Genomic DNA, 20,259 nt, shown 5'->3' with positions numbered 1-20,259 from the left:
TGCTGATAGAATGCTCTAAGGGTGCAAATATTTGGCAAGGAATTCAAATAGTGGCAGTACCCACATCAGTTTGAGATTTTCAGCAGGTGGTGACAGTGGCAAACGCAATATTAAGGCAGATTTATGAAAAGATATTAAGGGAGAGAAACAATGCCCTGCTCTGAATTGTAAATCTTCTACTGTAAGTGTAAGACACACAAACCTCAGATAAGGGACGACTGTAGGCAACAGGTATCTGTAATTTAGAAAAAGAAATAAAATTGAAGATAAATTATTTGCGGGGGAGGAATAGTCTAGAGAAGATAATGACATTGAGAAGGTGCTTTTAGTCACTCTGTGAAACAGAAGGTGATTGAGATAGAAAAGACAATAATAAAGAAAGTGGTGGTATGTACTAAGGGTCAAAGTAATTTTGAGCAGAGTCCTAGCGATACTGCTCTTGTGTCAGAATGCAGGAGCTCTGAGCAGAAATGTGGAGAATTCTTTGCAGGAGATTTGTAAAGAAAGGTACTAAGAAAAAAATAAAACAAAGCTGGAATGCAACACTAAAGAATACTGGTATGAGTTGTCCTTTCTAGGAGGAAGATAGTTTGGCATGGAGACCACAGGGAAAACTGGTACATCATGAGCAAGGAAGATGATGGTTGAATCTTGAATGTCCTTAAAATCAGGAAAAAATAACCATGAACTGTAGACAGCTCAGATGAGATTTTAAAAGTAATCATGCACTTAAAACTTGTTCAGAAATTGGTACTACTTTATTGAAATAATGAAATATAATAAATAAATGAGTGCTTTCACCCTTATCCAAGCTTTATCAGAATCAGATTTGATGAAGCTTGGTTAAGAGAGAAAGCACTACCCTGTTTATTAGCTTTACAGTCACTTGGTAACGGATGCTTGTGCTATAATTTACAGTAGTGTTTTTCTCTATTTTTTTTTAGGCTTCAGATGTCCTGCTGGTACAAACTCCATTTGTTCCACCAGGACCCTGTCTACCTCCTAGGACTGTAGGTAAAGCAAGGGCAAGAGATGTACAGTTAAGATGGGGTAAGTGAATTTTGGATGCTGTAAGCTGTGTGTTTTTTCTTACGTTATCAAGCCAGTTATCCAATTCATTTGCTGTATTTTTAATCTGTAGCTTATCCTCAAGTAGACGGTGGGTCGGACATCACTTGTTTTAGCCTTGAAATGTCACCTGCTGAATTGGATGAGCCCAGAGAAGTGCATTTTGGGTCAGAATTGGATTGTACCATAAGTGGCCTTCTTCCTGGGAAGACTTATTGGTTTATACTTCGGGCAGCTAATAAAGCAGGGGTAAGTGGCATTTCTGAAACTACCTTGTGTATTATTAAATGCTGTGTTACTTTGCTTGGCTACATTTATAATATGTAACATTACTGAATAATACCACAAAAATCAGGTCTTGCATTTTATGATATAAACAACTTATTACACTATATTAAATGTGTTTGTATAATGGAGACTTATTGCATTGCTGCAGAGTGCACCATCAACGAGTACTCATCTTTCATTTTTCTTATTTTCATTCAAGACTTGAGCTATTATAGGTCATCTGTCAGTATTTTTCTTAATGTGAGCATACAACACAATCGAAATTTCACAAACTAGTTCAAAAACAAACCGGCAAGCTTATGAAATGTTGGTGCCTTTCAAATTGTCAATCACGAACCAGCATTTAAATAAAAGCTTTTTTATTGTTATAGTTAGCGCTTTCAAAGGGATCCGTGTCCCAACTTCTTTAGACAAAGTTAAAAAATTAAACCACACCTTATATATATACATTAATTAAAAGTTAGATATCCAATTATTCAATCATTGAAGTCAATAAGCCATTTAGTATATCAACTAAAAGTCAATATTTAAAATAGCTAAATACTGCTAACAACTATGAACTATATCTTATAAGAACATTTTTACTCTATATACAAAACTACCTGTTACTAATTTTATACATATATTTTTAGAACACATACGCTCTTTGGTTAAATGAGCCCCTTAGATGGGGGTATACTTGTGCTTATTTCTACTACGTGAGGGGAAACACACATAAACCATTTATAATAAATGCACAAAACACCACATCATATTGATGTTATTTAACAAAGTTGAATTTCTTATAAAAAGTTGCCTAAAATGATAAGCAGACTTGTATACTTGTGCTTATTTAATAATAAAATAATATTTTTTTTTAATATTTATACTAGTATGCTTATTATTTTAGGCAACTTTTTATAAGGAATTCAACTTTGATAAATAACATCAATATGATGTGGTGTTTTGCGCACATTTATTATAAATGTTTTATGTGTGTTTCCCTTCATATAGTAGAAATAAGCACAAGTATACAAGTCTGCTTATCATTTTAGGCAACTTTTTATAAGAAATTCAACTTTGTTTAATTACATCAATATGATGTGGTGTTTTGTGCACATTTATTATAAATGGTTTATGTGTGCTTCCCCTCACATAGTAGAAATAAGCACAAGTATACCCCATCTTAGGGGCTCATTTAACCAAAGAACGTACGTGTTCTAAAAATATATGTATAAAATTAGTAACAGGTAGTTTTGTATATAGAATACAAATATTCTTGTAATTTATAGTTCATAGTTGTTAGTAGTATTTAGCTATTTTAAATATTGAATTTTAAATATTGACTTTTAGTTGATATACTAAATGTCTTATTGACTTAATTGATTGAATAATTGGATATCTAACTTTTAATTAATATATATATATATATATATATATATATATATATATATATATATATATATAAGGTGTGGTTTCATTTTTTAACTTTGTCTGAAGAAGTTGGGACACGGATCCCTTCGAAAGCGCTAACTATAACAATAAAAAAAATTTTTTAAATGCTGGTTTGTGATTGACAATTTGAAAGGCAACAACATTTCATAAGCTTGCCGGTTTGTTTTTAATGTGAGCATAAACAGTAAATGTAGATCTTAGCTCATTAAGCAGAAGCTACGTTTTTTCCTTTTAGAAAAGAAGCAGGTAACAGAAGCATGCTGTTGAAGCTAATATATTACATGTCTGTCGCTCATATATCCATTGTGTCCATACCACTTAACTGTCTATAATTTCACAGAATGTCCAGATTTTTGGTTGAGATTTTCATTTTTTTCCACATAAAATGTGTTGTTTTCTGACAAATCACATAGGATTGAAGTCATTAAATAATGACAGTCATTTGAGGTTTCAGACTTCATGAACATTATGCAAAACTTGTTATTCTAGCAGTTTTCTAACTTTATAAAAGTAGTATTTATAATCTGATCTAAAGTTGTTTTCATTTGACCTTCAACCTGAGGGACCCGGATCTGGCACAGATCTAACTGGGCTGCATACTTCAGCTTCGGATCTAAGCTCCTGTCCTACCCATAATGCCCCTGTCTCCCTCCTCCCCTGCAATCTTGTTTGTTGTGCATTCAAACAGCAGCGTGATTCTATAGCTCTGAGTTACCTCAGTGGGTAAGTGACAATGTTTAGGTCCTTTCATCTCTTTTTATTCCATTTCTAACCGTTTTTTTCTCCCTACCCCTTCTTTGCGCTCAGGCATCGGTTCTGTGCTTAGCAAATAAATAAATAAATAAATAAACCCCTGTGCATCCATTCTGTCTCTCTCTTTTCTCTCTCCTGTTAGTGAACGTGTGTGTATCTGTTTCTTATAGCCTTGGCAGAGACTCCAAAGCCGGGCTTTAGGAAATGCACAGAGTGTGGCCATAAACGACCCCCTTCGGATGGCCACACTCTGTGTGTAGTTTGCTTGGGTGTTCCACACCTAGACACCTCCTGTTCGATCTGCACAGGCTTCAGCCCTCATGCATTGATCGACAGAAGGAATAAGCTAATTCTAAAAGGCCTCCTTCTTCTGAGGCCTCCACTTCCTCTTATGCTGCCCTGGTCTCTGGGACTCAGCCTCTCACCAAGAAGGCCGGGGACATGGAGAAGCATTGCCATAAGGAGCGGGACCGGCCTAGAAAGTGGTCCCCTGACTGCTATTACTTGGCTGAGTCCCCAACCAAAACACGCCTGGATCCGAGCCCAGGCACCCCTTGGCTTCAGTCGCCTTGCTTCTCAACGGAGGTCACTCGGGCTCGATCTCCCTTCACAGTCTCTCCCCTGTGCCACTCCAGGCCCAGCTCTGTGGCATCCTCCATCCGGTCCTCTCGGAGTCTGTCTGAAGCTGAGGTGGATGGGATGATGTGGAAATTCACCCGGGCCTAGATCCATTTGCGGGTACTGTCTGCTCCGTCCCTCTCTGAGTTCAGGAGCATGCATTCATCCTTCTTACCAATTACTCCTCCTCTGATCTGACCCCGGTTTTGGAGTTGGTTCCAAGGTTCCACGGTGTCAAGGGGTCAGCGCCAATGGCTCCAGGTACCTCGACACTGACCATTGCCCAGAGTAGTTCAGCCGTGATATTGTTGGAGCAGACTGACTGTCGGAGTTTCGGTGTAGGGAGGCGAGGCTCCGGCTCCTCCTCTGGCACAGGGGGTGGCGGATTTGGCCCTGGCCATCCCAGCTTCGGGGATTCGTTCACCCTTTGCCTTTAACGTGGTGGAGAGGGTCCTCTTGGCCCCTTCAAGATCCTTAACACTTTCATCTTCAGAGTCCATCCTGGCTCCCTTTCTGGGTTGGAGTCTGCCATCCTGCTCCCTCAGTGGCAGCCTGTTGCCACTTAGCCACAGGAGGTTCCCCCTGGGAACTTCCTGAGGTTAATAAGTCCACCTTGGAATTTTCCCCTGAGGGGACCCCTCAGAATCACACATGCAAGAGGAGCCACTTAGACCCCCACACTGGAGTCCCTCATGGAAGATGCCGACTTGGAGGAAGGGAAAGGTTCCCCTCGATCACCCCAGGAGGATGTCTCCTTTGGAGATATCATGGAAATCCTGTGTCAACACAGTGGGTGGTCTACCCAAAAGCCCAACCCAGATGAGTTGGTATTCCTTGAGGCATTTGGCACAGGACCCTCTACCTCCTGGGTGTCCCTTCCGACAGATCCCCTCGTGGATCTAATGTCATCTAGGGCATGGAAGGAACCGAATATGGTTGAGCTTATCCCCAAGTGCCCTGACAAAGTACTCGGCACTCCCTCAGATGGGTAGCATTGGTCAAAAGGATCCCCGGTCAATGCCATGGTGGTTGTGATGGCCACAAGAAAGAGCTTGTACAGGAGACCTCTATGGTCTATCCTGCAGACAGGGAGTCTCGGGCCATGGACCATTTCGGGAAGTGGACTTAAACGTTTCAGCCACGTTTGACTTACATGCTCTGAACTACTTGGCACACGTTATCAGACTGCAGAGGGACCTGGTGAAAGAGGTCACTGAGCCTGTCCCAGGGTCTTTGTCGGCAGAGGAGTAAAAGGTGATGTTCACTGTGCTATGCTGCTGCAGTCATCACACTTGGGTTATCCTGCCATCAGGCGGTCCCGCAGTCGGCCTGAATTCCAAAGCCTTGGTCCGGGGTTGGTTGTCGTCGCTTCTTTCCTGACGTCAGTGCGACAGGGGTATAAAAGAGGCAGCCGACGCCATTTTCTTCAGTCTTTCTTGCCGCCCGAAGCAGAAGCAGTTCGCAAGTGCCGGTTGGCCAGCTCCTGAGATTTTCGAACAGATTTTCAGCCGAAGTCTTCTATAAAGCTAAGTACCCCGTTGGGGAAACTTTTCTTGCCTCAGACCGATGTCAGACAAAGTTAATAATTGTACTTCTTGTGGGAAGCAAATACCTCATAAGGATTTTCATTCTTATTGTATTCCTTGCCTAGGCCCAGACCACGACGTTTCTGGTTGTCGGTTTTGCGCTAGGTTCAATAAACGCACTATTAAGCGTCAGGCTGATACCGCCCGACATTATTTTGGCAGAAAATTCAACTACATTTTGTCATCGGAACCTCCGACTACCGCTATGTTTAAAAACCGCAAGGACAAAGACCGGTAGACTAGACCTAGGCCAGATACCGAGGTCTCGGTTAGGCCTGCCGCCGGATCTTCGGTATTCAGTGAGGTGCCTACGCAGCCCCTGACTACCGCAGATTTAGAAAATACGACTACCACTCATTCAGAATCTACTGGGCCACTGGAGCCGGTTCCTCCTCAACTTGCGGACGCCAGCCCTGGCGGCGATCCGGAGACTATGGACAGGCCTTCAGTTTCAGAAGGCGTCTTTAAACTGACGACTCTTTCCGTTAAGTCATACGCTAAGCTTCCAAAGGTTAAGAAACCGGGTCCACAGATTCCCATACAGGCCCCTATGCCTAAAAAACAGATGCTCAAAATGGCGGAGGACCTGATTACCCTTATCAGAGGTTCCCAGCCCCCTCCTGACAAAAGGCCTAGACTGGAGGAAGATTTACCTCCTTCTGACCAGGAATCCATTTCCTCAGCAGACTCTGAAGAACAGGATTACCCCTTCCCTCTCTATGAAGACTCAGATGCTGAGGAGTCTATTCCCTCTGTTTCCCCCCCTGAAGACTTCTCTTTTGGGGAAACCCTGCACACCATGAGAGAGCATTTCCACTGGGAAGGACAAGATTACTCTGACTCCAAGAAAAGACTCCGTGAATTTCTTCTTTTGCCTCAGCATAGACCCCTAGCCATTCCTCCTGTTTTAGACATTCTGGATGATGTCTACTCTGAATCTAGTCTAAATCCAGATTCCTTACCTCCAGCACCACCTAAACCAGACAGATACTATCGAGTCCCTGACTCTCACAAGTTTTTATATAACAGCCCTGCTGCAGACCCAGAAACCATTTCCCAGGGTCCCAAAGGGGTTAAGGCCTCTACTGCTAAGAATCCACTACATGCGGAAAGAGATTCCAGGGCATTAGAAAGATGGGGGAAAAAAGTGTATACCTCTGCCACTTTGGCCATGAGGGCATTAAACTGCCAATTCCACATGATTAAATACCAGCAGTACTTGCTTACTCAGCTAAAACAGAAAATGATCCATCAAACAGATCAACTAGATTTCAAAGGGATGTAAGATTTGTTGCATGCAGCAGAACAAGTGGGAAAACATACCTTGCAGTGTGGTTTTGATTCTTTGGAGGCCTCATGTAGAGCAGCAGTCACAGGGTCTGTAATACGTAGACATGCTTGGCTAAAAGAGCAGACCTTACCAGAACATGTCAAAGCAAAGTTACTGGATGCTCCACTGCAAAAGGATGCGTTATTTGTTGTCAAAGCAGAGGAAGTTTTAAAGAAGATGGAAGAAAAGGCAAAATCAATGCAAACAGTTAAAGATTTTTTACAGGTACAACCTCCTCGCTTCAGCAGAAACTGGCCATCAAAAAACTGGTCCTTTCCTGCTTCAGACAGACCCCAAAGGGGCAGATACAGATGCCCTAGGGGCAGAGGCTAGGCACAGGGTACCTTCAGGCCTAGACAATGGCAAACAACAACTCAAAGAGGGGGAGACGACAGATCTCAACCCTTCAGAAAACAAACTCAATGACTTTCCTCTTCGCCTGCCAAGCAAAATTGCCCAGGCAGCACCTCTAGGAGGAAAACTGGCTCTTTTCCCACAAAATTGGCACATCATAACAAAGGACAAATGGTTTCTGGATATTATTACCCGAGGCTACAGATTTCATTTCCACACTTTACCACGGATGAGAGGCATGCCAAATCTGCCAACAAACCAATGGGAAGAGGCACAAAAACAAATTTCAGCTCTCATGAACATGAAAGCAATTCAACAGGTACCTGCAAAAGAGCAAGGTCAAGGATTTTACTCAAGACTGTTTCTAGTACCAAGAAAGGACAAAGCCTGGAGACCCATCTTAGACCTTTCAATTCTAAACACGTACCTGGACATTCCCAAATTCAAAATGTTCACACTACAGCAGCTTCTTCCCATTCTGGGCAAGGATTCTTGGCTGGTAACGTTGGACCTCCAAGAGACATACCTGAATGACCCTATCAGACAAGATTGCAGAAGATACCTCAGATTTTTGGCAGGCACAACGCATTATCAATTCTCTGCATTGCCCTTTGGCTTATCTACTGTGCCCAGAGTATTCACGAAATGCCTGGCATCAGTAATTGCATACTGCAGACAGCGAGGAATACACATTTATCCATATCTGGACGTCTGCCTGATCCAAGCGGACAGCAAAGACATCCTACTACAGCATCTGGCATTTGTAACAAAGTTGCTAAGTTGCCTAGGGTACACAGTAAACAAAAAGAAGTCAAAACTAATACCCTCACACAAAATAATTTTCCTGGGTGCCAGCTTGACTACAACGGCCCAGATGGCTTACCTCACGCCAGACAAGCAAAAACAACTGGCTCAGTACTTCAAAAAGATGGCAACTTCTACCCAGCTCACTGCAAGGAAATTCCTGCAGGCATTGGGGTACATGGCATCCTGCATTCAACTAATTGCATATGCAAGGCTGCATATGAGAAAACTACAATGGTACCTAAAATGTGTATGGTCCCAACACAGACACAGCCTCGAAGCAACTATAACTCTCATTCCCTGCCTTCAAAAAGAGTTTCTATGGTGGGCTCAAGCATGCCAAGCAAACAAGGGCCTTCCTTTTGTCTCACCTCCTCCAAACAAAACCTTGACAACAGATTCATCAGACTACACCTGGGGTGCACACATGGCAGGACAATGCATACAGGGCAAATGGTCTGCAAACCAAAAGCAACTACACATCAATCAAAAGGAGATGCTAGCTGTAAAAAATGCACTAACAGCCTCCAAGGACCTTTTGCATCCAGGACAACTTCTAATAAGGACAGACAACACCACAGTTATGTGGTACATAAACAAACAAGGAGGGACACAGTCCTACCCACTATGCAGACAGGCAATGGACTTGTGGAACACAGCATTAACTTACCAAGTACAACTGCAAGCACAATTCCTGCCAGGAAAAGAAAACATTTTGGCAGACAAATTAAGCAGAAATTTGACAGACCCTCACGAGTGGAGACTACACCCACAAGTATTCTCAATGATAACTCAAAGGTGGGGGCCACCAGACATAGATCTGTTTGCCTCAACCAACAATTGCCAGCTACAAAAATTTTGCACAAGGACTTACCATCCCCTGGCTTGGAAAGTGGATGCCCTATCATTCAGTTGGACAGCATTGTCAGTCTACGCCTTCCCACCTCTGCCTCTACTCACCCAGGTAATACTGAAAACCAGATTAGGGAGACCACAGATGATCCTCATTGCCCCGGACTGGCCACGTCAACACTGGTACCCACTACTACGAAACTTGACTCACAGCCCTCCATGGATCTTACCTCAATTCCCTCTGCTGTTAACCCAACAAAACTCTCAGATCCTTCACAGTCAGCTAAGGACCTTAAATCTAGCTGCATGGAAAATACCTTAAATTATCAAACAACACTTCTCTCAAAGGACGTCCAGAATGTCATTTTGGAGGCCGGGAGGCCCAGCACCAGAAAAACTTACTCAGACAAATGAAAAGATTTTGTGTATGGAGCCAGGCCAGAAGCTTAAATCCTGGCATCCCAAATATTCCACACATACTCCAATATCTAACTGAGATGCTACACAAAGGCCTTTCTTTCTCTTCCATAAAGATCCATGCTTCAGCCATTTCAGCTCAATATGATACGGTTCCTCCCATTTTCTCTCATCCTTTTCTAAGGCTGTTTCTCAGAGGGGCTAAAAATATAATACCCCCCAGAAAACCACCTACTCCAACTTGGGATCTAAATTTTGTTCTGGAAAAGTTAACACTTCCTCCTTTCGAACCAGCCTTTTCAGCAGAGCTTCAATACTTGTCATGGAAGACAGCCCTGCTGCTGGCTATCACCTCAGCACACAGTCTCAGAACTGCAGGCACTTATGGCAGTGGAACCTTTCATCATTTTCCATCAGGACAGAGTATCTTTACGCACCAACCCTTCCTTCATGCCAAAGGTAGTATCCAGTGTGGCTCTCAATCAGACCATACACTTGCCCACCTTTTATCCAAACCCACAGAATAAAGGAGAAAGACTCCTTCACTCTTTGCGCATTCACAGACAGTTACGTTACTATTTGGACAGGACAAAGGCCTTCAGAAAATCTGACCAACTCCTTGTATCCTATGCACCAGGCTCAGAAGGAAAGGCTATTTCAAAACAGACCATCTCCAAATGGATAGCACATTGCATCCGCTTTTGCTACTCACACCATGGGAAAGCAGTGGCTGCTAGTATTAGGTCTCACTCTACCAGGGCTACAGCAACCTCAGCAGCCTTCCTCCGAGGAGTCCCAACAAAGGACATTCTGGAGGCAGCTACCTGGAGTTCAGTGCACAACTTCACCAAGCATTACCACCTTCCTCTGTACTCAAAAACCAGACCTGGGTTTACCACTGCAGTTCTGCAGGGCATCTTAGCTGCACCTAACCCAGTTTAGCTCCTACCCCCCAACCATAGCTTTGGGACTCTACCCAAGTGTGATGACTGCAGCAAGCATAGCACGATGAACATAGTACAGTTTTGTACCTACCATAAATGTAGATGTTCGAGTGGTTATGCTGCTGCAGTCCAGGTTACCCTCCCTCCATCCCCTCTACCTAACAAGGCTTTTCTTTTACCTCCATGTACTTCAACCTTTGGGATGCATGTCTATATGATGTATTTGCTTACAACTAGTACCATTGTTTTGCACTAAGGTATGTTTTGCAAGCTTCTTATTTTGCCTTCTTAGTTTGGGGCACCTGACATCTGGGGCAAGAAAAACTGAAGAAAATGGCGTCGGCTGCCTCTTTTATACCCCTGTCGCACTGACGTCAGGGAAGAAGCGATGACAACCAACGCCGGACCAAGGCTTTGGAATTCAGGCCGACTGTGGGACCGCCTGACGGCAGGATAACCCAAGTGTGATGACTGCAGCAGCATAACCACTTGAACATCTACATTTATGGTAGGTACAAAACTGTACTTTTTCCTCCCGTATGGCCACCCTTACATCTATATTGAATACTTCCATGAGACTCCTATCACACCCTACTGAAGCCTCTAGGGCTGCTGTGACAAGCATAGCTATCAGACGTCAAGCCTGGCTCTGGCTTTGTGCTTTCTTGAAGCCCTTTAAGGCGTCATTCATGAACACACCCCCTATGATGGTTCCACCCGGTTGGTAAAATGGTTCGGGATACCTTAGTCCAGAGCAAGAAGGATAGGAAGACTTTGTCTGCCATTGGGATCCGCTTCTCCCACCCCGCAACAGTCCTTTTCTAGTAATCACTGTGGAGTAAAGAAGATGTGGTTCCGGAAATCTCATGGCTCTTCCCAGGATGTTAAGGATTTGTCTTCCCCCAGAGGCCGAGGGGGATATTTCAGACACCACCCTCGTGGCAGAGGGGGCCCAAGGAACCAAGGATTTCAGGATCCCTTCCCGGACAGACCCTTGCAGCAGCCCTGAAGGGTTGCCTGACAGCTTATCTCTGAAGGCAGTCAGGGAATGCAGATCTCTGCACCCAACAGCCTGGGATTCCATCACAGACGATCATTGGGTTTTGCAGATAATATCCAGAGGATACTCAGTCCCCTTTCTTCATCCCCCAATCCCTCCCAAACACCTCCCAGACATTCCACCTGTGCAAGGGGGGCAAACAGCCATAGAGATTTTCAGGCTGCTCAAAAAAGTCATCCAGCCCATCCCCCCAGACCAATCTAGATCTATTCCAGGTTCTTTTTAGTGCCAAAGAAAATGGGGAAATTAAGGCCCATTCTGGATCTTTCAGCCCTGAACCTGTCAATTGCCAAGATGAAATTCCAAATGGTCACCCTTCAATCCATTATGCCCTTCCTGCAGATAAACAACTGGATGTACTCTGTGGAACTACAAGACACGTACTGTCATATCAAGATGAACAGGCACTGTTGGAGGTTCCTCCGCTTCCAGCTGGGAGCATTTTCAGTTGAGAGTGCTCCCCTTTGGATTCACCAAAGTGATGGTGGTAGTGCTTTGCTCACCTGTGGCTGCAGGATTTCAGGTCTTCCATTACTGGGATGATTGGCTCCCTTCCGCTCTCTCCAGGCATTGACTGATTCAAGCCAGGGATCATCTTTTCCAGACTGCTCAATATCTGGGTATAACCATAAATCTCTACAAATCCCAGCTGGCACCACTGCAGGTTCTCGATTTCTTAGAGGCAAGGTGTTTTTGCCTCTGGACAGACTGTTATGACTCCAGCATCATGTGAGTTGCATCTTTCAAGCCAACCTTCCCCCAGCAGATTCAGTTCTTTGGGCATTGGGGCCCATAGCGGCCATGATCACTCTCGTGCCACTTGCACATCTTCATATGAGAATTCTTCAGTGGACCTTAGCCATTCAGTGGTCCTTGCTAGACCTTCCCTTGTCACATCCTGTTCGATTGTCACGTGTTTGCAAGGACTCCCTTCTTTGGTGGCTTCAGTCCCCAGACCTCCTTCAGGGTCACTGATTTCTTCTTCCCTCCCCCATGATCACAGTGACCATGGACACCTGCCTGCCTAGGTAGGGGAGCATCTCCCTCTGGAGACTAATTTGCATATCAGTGCCCTGCAGATGAGGGTGGTGCTTCTGGCGTTATAATTTTTACATGGCTATCTTCCTCCGGGGACTGTTGCCATACAGATGGACAGTATGTCAGTAGTGTGGTACATCATCAAACAGGGAGGGGACCAGATCTTATCTCCTTTGTCGCAAAGCCGTGAGAGTGGGCGATCTCCACTGAACATTTTCTTGTGGCAATGCACATTCCGGGGAGGTCCAACATACTAGCGGACAGGCTCAGCAGGTCTATTCTGATGCCTTACAAGTTGTCTCTGAATCCTTCAGTAGTGGAACAGATCTTTCTGCAGTGGGGTCAGCCTTGCTGTGATCTCTTCTCTTCTCTCCTTCCAATGCGAAGTGCATTGAATATTTCACTCTGAACCCCCCTCCGGGTAAGCCCCCCAGAGATGCTCTAGTTCATGAGCAAACAAGAGAGACCACTTTAAGCATCCAATAAGCCAAGAACTATTTACATCTAGAGCCTCAGGTACATGCAGTACTTCTAATGTGGTTTATTTTGCAAATTGTACTTGCTGTAAAGTTTCTATATAGGGAAAAACAAACATGAAACTAAAAGAGAGAATTGGTACTCGCCTATCTGATATTCAGAGGCGTGTTGAAACTAATGCCTTAGTGAAACATATTTCTATCTATGGGGAGGAACATAAGTTTAGATTTAGGATTTTACAGAATGTATCTCAAGGTTTACGTGGGGATGGTTTGGTGACTAAAACTGAATATAAGTGGATTAATTTTTTTAGGGCTGACAAACCACCAGGTTTAAATTCTAGTAGCAGCCTAAAGCCAATACTAAAAATGAAAACAGTACCTTGTGACTTATTGTTTGTAAATGCTTTATATAGTCATGTGTTTTGAATCATATGACTTGTTTTTTTTTTTTACTATTCATTGGCTGGTGTATATGTATATAAGAGCAGTGTTGCACATTGTATGTTATGCACTGAAAAAGAGTCTTTGGACTTGAAAGTTCTACTTTTACCTTTATTGTGTGTACTTTCATTAAATTTTGGACGCTGGACTTTTTGGTCTCTTTGTTTGTGCATTTCACTGCTATTCTTCTCGTTTGTCCTGAAGTCCTTTGACCATCTGAGGATTTTTTTGTACGCGCTCTAGTTCATGCGTGGCCCTAGGGTTTACTGTATGCTTACCCTCCATTTCCTCTAATATCCAAATTCATTCAAAAAGCTTGATGGCTGGGGAGCTCAATGATCCTCATTCCCCCTTTCTGGCCTCACCAAATTTGATTCCCTTCTCTGTGGTCTCATGCGGTGTGTCCACCTTGGACACTAGATCCAGTTCTGGATCTGATCACACATCTCTCCGGGATCCCTTACCCAGACTTAGTCAGCCTGAAGCTCAAGGCATGGCTGCTCCAATTCCCATGATAGTAAGGACTCCCGGGCTGTCTTCTCATGTCAAGAAGATCTTGGTAGTGGCTCACAAATCTTCTACAGGGAAGGTTTACTTAAGTAAATGGAAGCGTTTCTCGATCTGGGCCTTTCAGCATGACCTTGTTTGTTTCACTGTGTCAGATCTGGCCATTCTGGAGTTTTTGGCAGATATTTTTAATCATGGTGCTAGCTTTTCTACAGGTAAGGTACAACTGGCAGCAATTTCTAACTTTCCTATAGGTGAGAATTCAGCTTCTTTGGCTTCTTCCAAACAGACCTCCGGTTAAGGATCCAACACCCCTTGGGATCTCACCTTAGTGTTACAGGCCCTGGTTTCTCTTCCTTTCGAAACAGCGGCCACAGTTGAGTTGCAGTTTCTGTCGTGGAATACAGCTTTTTTGGTTGCAATTACCTCAGCCAAGAGGGTTTCTGAGAGCCAAGCCTTATCTATCAAGCGCCCTTATATGGTATTCCATAAAGATGGTCTCACTGCTGACTAATCCATCTTTTCTGCCAAAGGTGGCATAAGAGTCTAATATTAACCAAGTCATCAGTTTGCCAGTTTTCTTTCCAAATTTCCAGAATAAGGGACAGTGAAAAAATATATTGATCTTATTGCTTGCTTCTTGCCTGGATGGATTCTTGCTAAAATTCAAAGTCTGATTATATTTGCATTCACAGTCTGTTGCATACAGAAACTTGCAGAATATACACTGATGAGAGAATATACTTTGCAGCATTTGTCTTTAAGAGCAGTAACCAATAACTTTTTATAATAAACCAAACGGAAACACGTTACAGCTTAAAAGTACTGTTCCAACTTTACTTCTCATATAGTACAGATGATGTGAGAGATATAACATTAACCTCAGAACACCAAATGTGTTCCTACCATACCCCTCTAACCTAGCTGGATTTATACAGCTCTTTATATACTCTTTTTAGTCATGCATAAACATATTTTGGAGAATTGCTTATCCTGTAGAAACAATACTAAACTTCCTTGTTTAACAATGTCTTGTAAGAGACCAGCTTTTCTGACAGTGTGAATATCCTGTAACAGTGTCCTAATGTCCATGTAGAAAAACATATTTTTGAGAAAACACATTGTCAGAGATCAGCTTTTCTGACAGTGTGAACATCCTGTATTTTATTTGGATCTTTGTATAAAAAACATCTGTTCTTGTGTCATCCTGTTTTTCCATGCAGAAAAACATGTCATTGTTCTTTAAAAGCAGATTTTGCATTTTTGTTCTTGCATACATCCTGTTTTGAGTCTGTAAGGGAATAATGTCCATTCTTTAAAAGCAGATTTTGTATTTTTGCTCTTGCATACATCCTGTTTTGAGTCTGTAAGGGAAGAATGTCCATTCAGCAGATTCCTTTTCCAAGCCATGGTCATTTAGTATGACTGCTGATCACATATTAGTAAACTCTGTTTCTGCATTTAAGCAAGCCTTTTCTTTCAGCATATTTACAACATAATTAATTTCAGATTTATATTCATAAAATCTAACAATTCCCTCTGTTTTTAAACATACTCAAAACATTTTATATAGAAAACACAAGAAACAAACCTTTAGTTTGATACAACAAATCAAAATGCAATTTTACATAGTTAATACAATGATATTAAAGTATTACTACCAAAACTGAATGTATTTAACAACTTTTTCTTTTGCAGACCATTCTGTGAAAATATTTTTATCACTTATGAGCTGTGTCTGCTTTAACTTGATCAATTTATTCTTTTGCAATCACAGAATTTAATTTATGACTTAGAACTGTTTCATTAACTTTTTGCAGCTGTTAAATTAACTATGAGACAATAACTATGTGCTACTGCAAGCATTTATACACTACTGAAAACACACAATTTCAATGTCATTTTAACCATCACATTGTGTTCATGTCTCTGAACTGCTCATTAACATCTTGGTAAAATACTGAACTGGGCTTAGATAATAAATATTTGAAAGCAGTTATTTTACTGGGGTAAAACCAATAATATTACAACTTGAGAAATTACTTTTGAACTTATTACAATGTATCCTGATCAGTATGTATTTACACAGACTGTTTGCTATTTATGCATTTCAATCTAGTAGGTATCCTGGACCCATTGTTTTCTTTAAATATGTTTTTTTTCACACATACTCATTCCTGTACAGTATGTATTTACACAGACTGTTTGCTATTTATGCATTTCAATTTACTAGGTATACTGGACCCACTTTTTTAAAACATGTTTTTTCACACATATTTATTACTAGACATTCATTTAATTTGTACTGAATTCTTCTGCATTTGTACATACAATGACTATAAAGTACATTTAGTCTAATCTTACAAATTTAATAACATTAATATTAAGCAAAATCTTGGAAAATGTTTGTCTCTTTAGAAATATCTAGTGGAATTGATACCATATCCATATGTCCTGTTATTTTAAACTACATACTCAACAATTAAAATATTGATGCTTTTTTATACCAACATTGTTTTGCCAAAAACATATAAAATAGTGACCATTCTTAGAAACATTTATGCATTTTGCATATCTTTATTCTCTCTTGTATAGCTTTAATAAAGCAATTTTAAATCATCTCTTGTTTTTTAAACTATCTCTTGTATAGCTTTACAGTTTAACAGGTTGTAAATACAATTTAATACTAAACAATACAATAATAACCATTATGATAGCTATTAACAACTTGTAAAATATCGTATCCTGTCAGGTTTAATCCAGTTTACCAGTATTTCTAATACACTAATACCTGTTTTTTCCTCTCATAAAAGAGTATTGTCAAGAAGGAATGAGATATTTTTTCCTGTAGCTTTATTTTAGACCCTTATTATTTATTTTTATGTAGCTTTATTTCAGACCCTTGTTGTTTATTTTTCCTGTAGCTTTATTTCAGACCCTTGTGCAGTACTGCTTACACAGTCAGTGTAAAACTGAGAAAGTGCCCCTCCCCCTTATACAGTCAGTGTAAAACTGAGAAAGTGCCCCTCCCCCTTATACAGTCAGTGTAAAACTGAGAAAGTACCCCTCCCCCTGTAGTACTTCAGCACTGTTTACCTGCTCTATGCTGTGAGAATAGAATGTATGTCAGCCCAACACTTTGGCCATACATTTACGTTATTTGGTTACTAATAAACTATGGACTTTTATCTGATTTGATCATTTTTTATAAAGCTTTTGCTGTTTACTACCTCTAGTAGGTATTTACACCCTTCTGCACAATTGATTTGAACTGTATATATACTATAGCCCATTTGCTGGCTGTACTTGATGCAACTGAGATTTTTTTTGTCCTTTTAACATTTACTTGCAAACAAATTATAAGTGACATCTATGCACAATTGTGGCATTTTATTACAATTACTAAATAGTGTTGCTTGTAAACATTTTAACAGGTATGTTTTCATAACAATCATGCTTTAGGAAAAACTCAAGCTACTTGCCTGGCAATCAGTCTTGTTGTTTATCTTATCTTTTCAGCATTTCCTGTAACTATTCATCTAGTCTAGGAAGGTCAGAGCTCACATTTCATACTCTGTAAACTGTAGTTAATTATTTTAGCATTTTTAACTATGCATTTATACTACATTACAATTAGCTTACATGGATTTCAGTATTTTTTATTTATTTATTTATTTAACTATTTAACTGTCCTGCCATTAATTTTACAAAAACTGTTTGACTAATACCATCTGTGATTTTATTTATTTTTAAAATTCAGAACTTTAAATGTTTGGTGTTACTATATAATTATAAACAAATTGTAAAAAACAAAATAGATATTAGTTTAACCAACACATTTATATTTATATTATTTATATTTGCTGTTGTCTGCCTGTTATTCTTGTGTATTGTAACAGATGTACTCTAGATGAAAAGAACACACATGCATGTCTGTCTTGTATATGTGTATCTTTATACAAGCATGTCATGTCTTGTGACTTTAAATTTCTGCTCATCTATTTTTATTTAATTTATATATTATAATACACTAGAACAGTTTTGTTTACCTTTTGACTATGCTAATGAATGGCATTCATATGCTTTACTTTACTGTAGTACTGATATATGTCTTGCTTTAACTGAATGAAAGTAAAACATTTAAGAATGATTTGTCCAGACATCAGATCCTACCATCCTACCATGTATGTTTAACCATTTTCAAAACATAAACATATTATAAAATATATTTCTTTTGCACAGATTAACTGTGTATGCAGGAAGTTCCCAGTCTCTGTCAGTTCAGCTAATTTATTTCCTTTATCCTGCAACTGCTGTTGAATTTCCAGTAATTTTGCATGGTCTTTCTGACATTCTTTAGTAAGCTGTTCTGCTGAATTTGAAACTCCTATGCACTTTTGAAAAGATGTATGTATAACTTGTCTAAGCTTCCTGAACTCATTATGTCTGTCTTTTAGAAGTTTACTACATTCCTTTGTAACAAAATGTACTAGGGGTTCTATCAGTAACTGATTTGACTCGCATGTGGTGACAGGACATAACTGTTCAACATCAGAATGTAATGGAAACACTTTACCCTTAGTTAATTCTTCAGATCTGTCTTTACAGTCTATTTTTTTAGCAATATGATGCAATATTATTTTATGACATAATACACAAAATGCAGTTTTTGTTGAATCACACAATAAACATTTGTCATATTTCACAAGATTTTCTTTGAGATACCAGTCAAATATTGTAATACATTTGCATAATGCCTTACTATGAACCTGCCCTAATAAGGTTTTACATTTACTAATGTGCTGTGTATACCAACATAGCAATTTTTTACATTTGCTTAAATTATGCATGAAAATATCCATACTGTTGAATCTAATATCCAAGACTGTTTAATATCCAAACTGTCGAATAGCAACCATACTAAAAAATGTGACGTAGAAAAAAGTCTTACCAGTGAGCAAGAAAACAGGTGATCAGGCTGTTGTTGCAGATGGCTGGAAATTTTTCAGAGTCACTTGAGAAGCTGGGAAAGCACAACAGGCAGTGGACTGATGGGCTAGTGGATATCCCCCTTTTCTTTAGTGAAATTATGTCACTGCGACTGGAACTTCTGTCTCACTCCAGATGTAGACGTCTAAAAAACTTTACTACTGCAAGCTGCATAAACTGGAATACTTCTGTTTAGGATTTACACATACGTACAAATGTTAGTTACTGCAATTTGACTGATGTGACCCTCTGCAGGGCTTACCATCACTCCTCCTGTGTTTGAATTGCAGATTGTAGGTTCAAATGCAGGCTAGCTTGCCATTGAAAAAATTATATGGAGCTAGTCACTCCTGCCTGGCTCGCCATTGAAAAAATATATTGATCTTATTGCTTGCTTCTTGCTTCTTGCCTGGATGGATTCTTGCTAAAATTCAAAGTCTGATTATATTTGCATTCACAGTCTGTTGCATACAGAAACTTGCAGAATATACACTGATGAGAGAATATACTTTGCAGCATTTGTCTTTAAGAGCAGTAACCAATAACTTTTTATAATAAACCAAACGGAAACACGTTACAGCTTAAAAGTACTGTTCCAACTTTACTTCTCATATAGTACAGATGATGTGAGAGATATAACATTTACCTCAGAACACCAAATGTGTTCCTACCATACCCCTCTAACCTAGCTGGATTTATACAGCTCTTTATATACTCTTTTTAGTCATGCATAAACATATTTTGGAGAATTGCTTATTCTGTAGAAACAATACTAAACTTCCTTGTTTAACAATGTCTTGTAAGAGACCAGCTTTTCTGACAGTGTGAATATCCTGTAACAGTGTCCTAATGTCCATGTAGAAAAACATATTTTTGAGAAAACACATTGTCAGAGATCAGCTTTTCTGACAGTGTGAACATCCTGTATTTTATTTGGATCTTTGTATAAAAAACATCTGTTCTTGTGTCATCCTGTTTTTCCATGCAGAAAAACATGTAATTGTTCTTTAAAAGCAGATTTTGCATTTTTGTTCTTGCATACATCCTGTTTTGAGTCTGTAAGGGAATAATGTCCATTCTTTAAAAGCAGATTTTGTATTTTTGCTCTTGCATACATCCTGTTTTGAGTCTGTAAGGGAAGAATGTCCATTCAGCAGATTCCTTTTCCAAGCCATGGTCATTTAGTATGACTGCTGATCACATATTAGTAAACTCTGTTTCTGCATTTAAGCAAGCCTTTTCTTTCAGCATATTTACAACATAATTAATTTCAGATTTATATTCATAAAATCTAACA

At 40.3% G+C, this 20,259-nt stretch overlaps 1 protein-coding gene across 5 annotated transcripts in view; it reads left to right on the top strand.

The window, feature by feature from the left end:
- The window catches only part of FNDC3A (fibronectin type III domain containing 3A), a 3,267,883-nt gene that overhangs the window by 2,971,757 nt on the left and 275,867 nt on the right, over positions 1-20,259 (top strand). For all 5 annotated transcript variants that reach the window (XM_044073165.1, XM_044073164.1, XM_044073166.1 and 2 more), the window contains 2 exons: positions 945-1,050; positions 1,142-1,317. In XM_044073165.1, the coding sequence (XP_043929100.1) occupies positions 945-1,050; positions 1,142-1,317 (282 nt within the window). The remainder of the gene's footprint in view (positions 1-944; positions 1,051-1,141; positions 1,318-20,259) is intronic.

The sequence above is a fragment of the Protopterus annectens genome, chromosome 5.part1, assembly GCF_019279795.1.
Source record: "Protopterus annectens isolate FY-2018-M chromosome 5.part1, PAN1.0, whole genome shotgun sequence".
NCBI lineage: Eukaryota > Metazoa > Chordata > Ceratodontiformes > Protopteridae > Protopterus > Protopterus annectens.
Note: the sequence above shows the minus strand (reverse complement) of the source record. Positions and strands in the feature narration are given on the sequence as shown.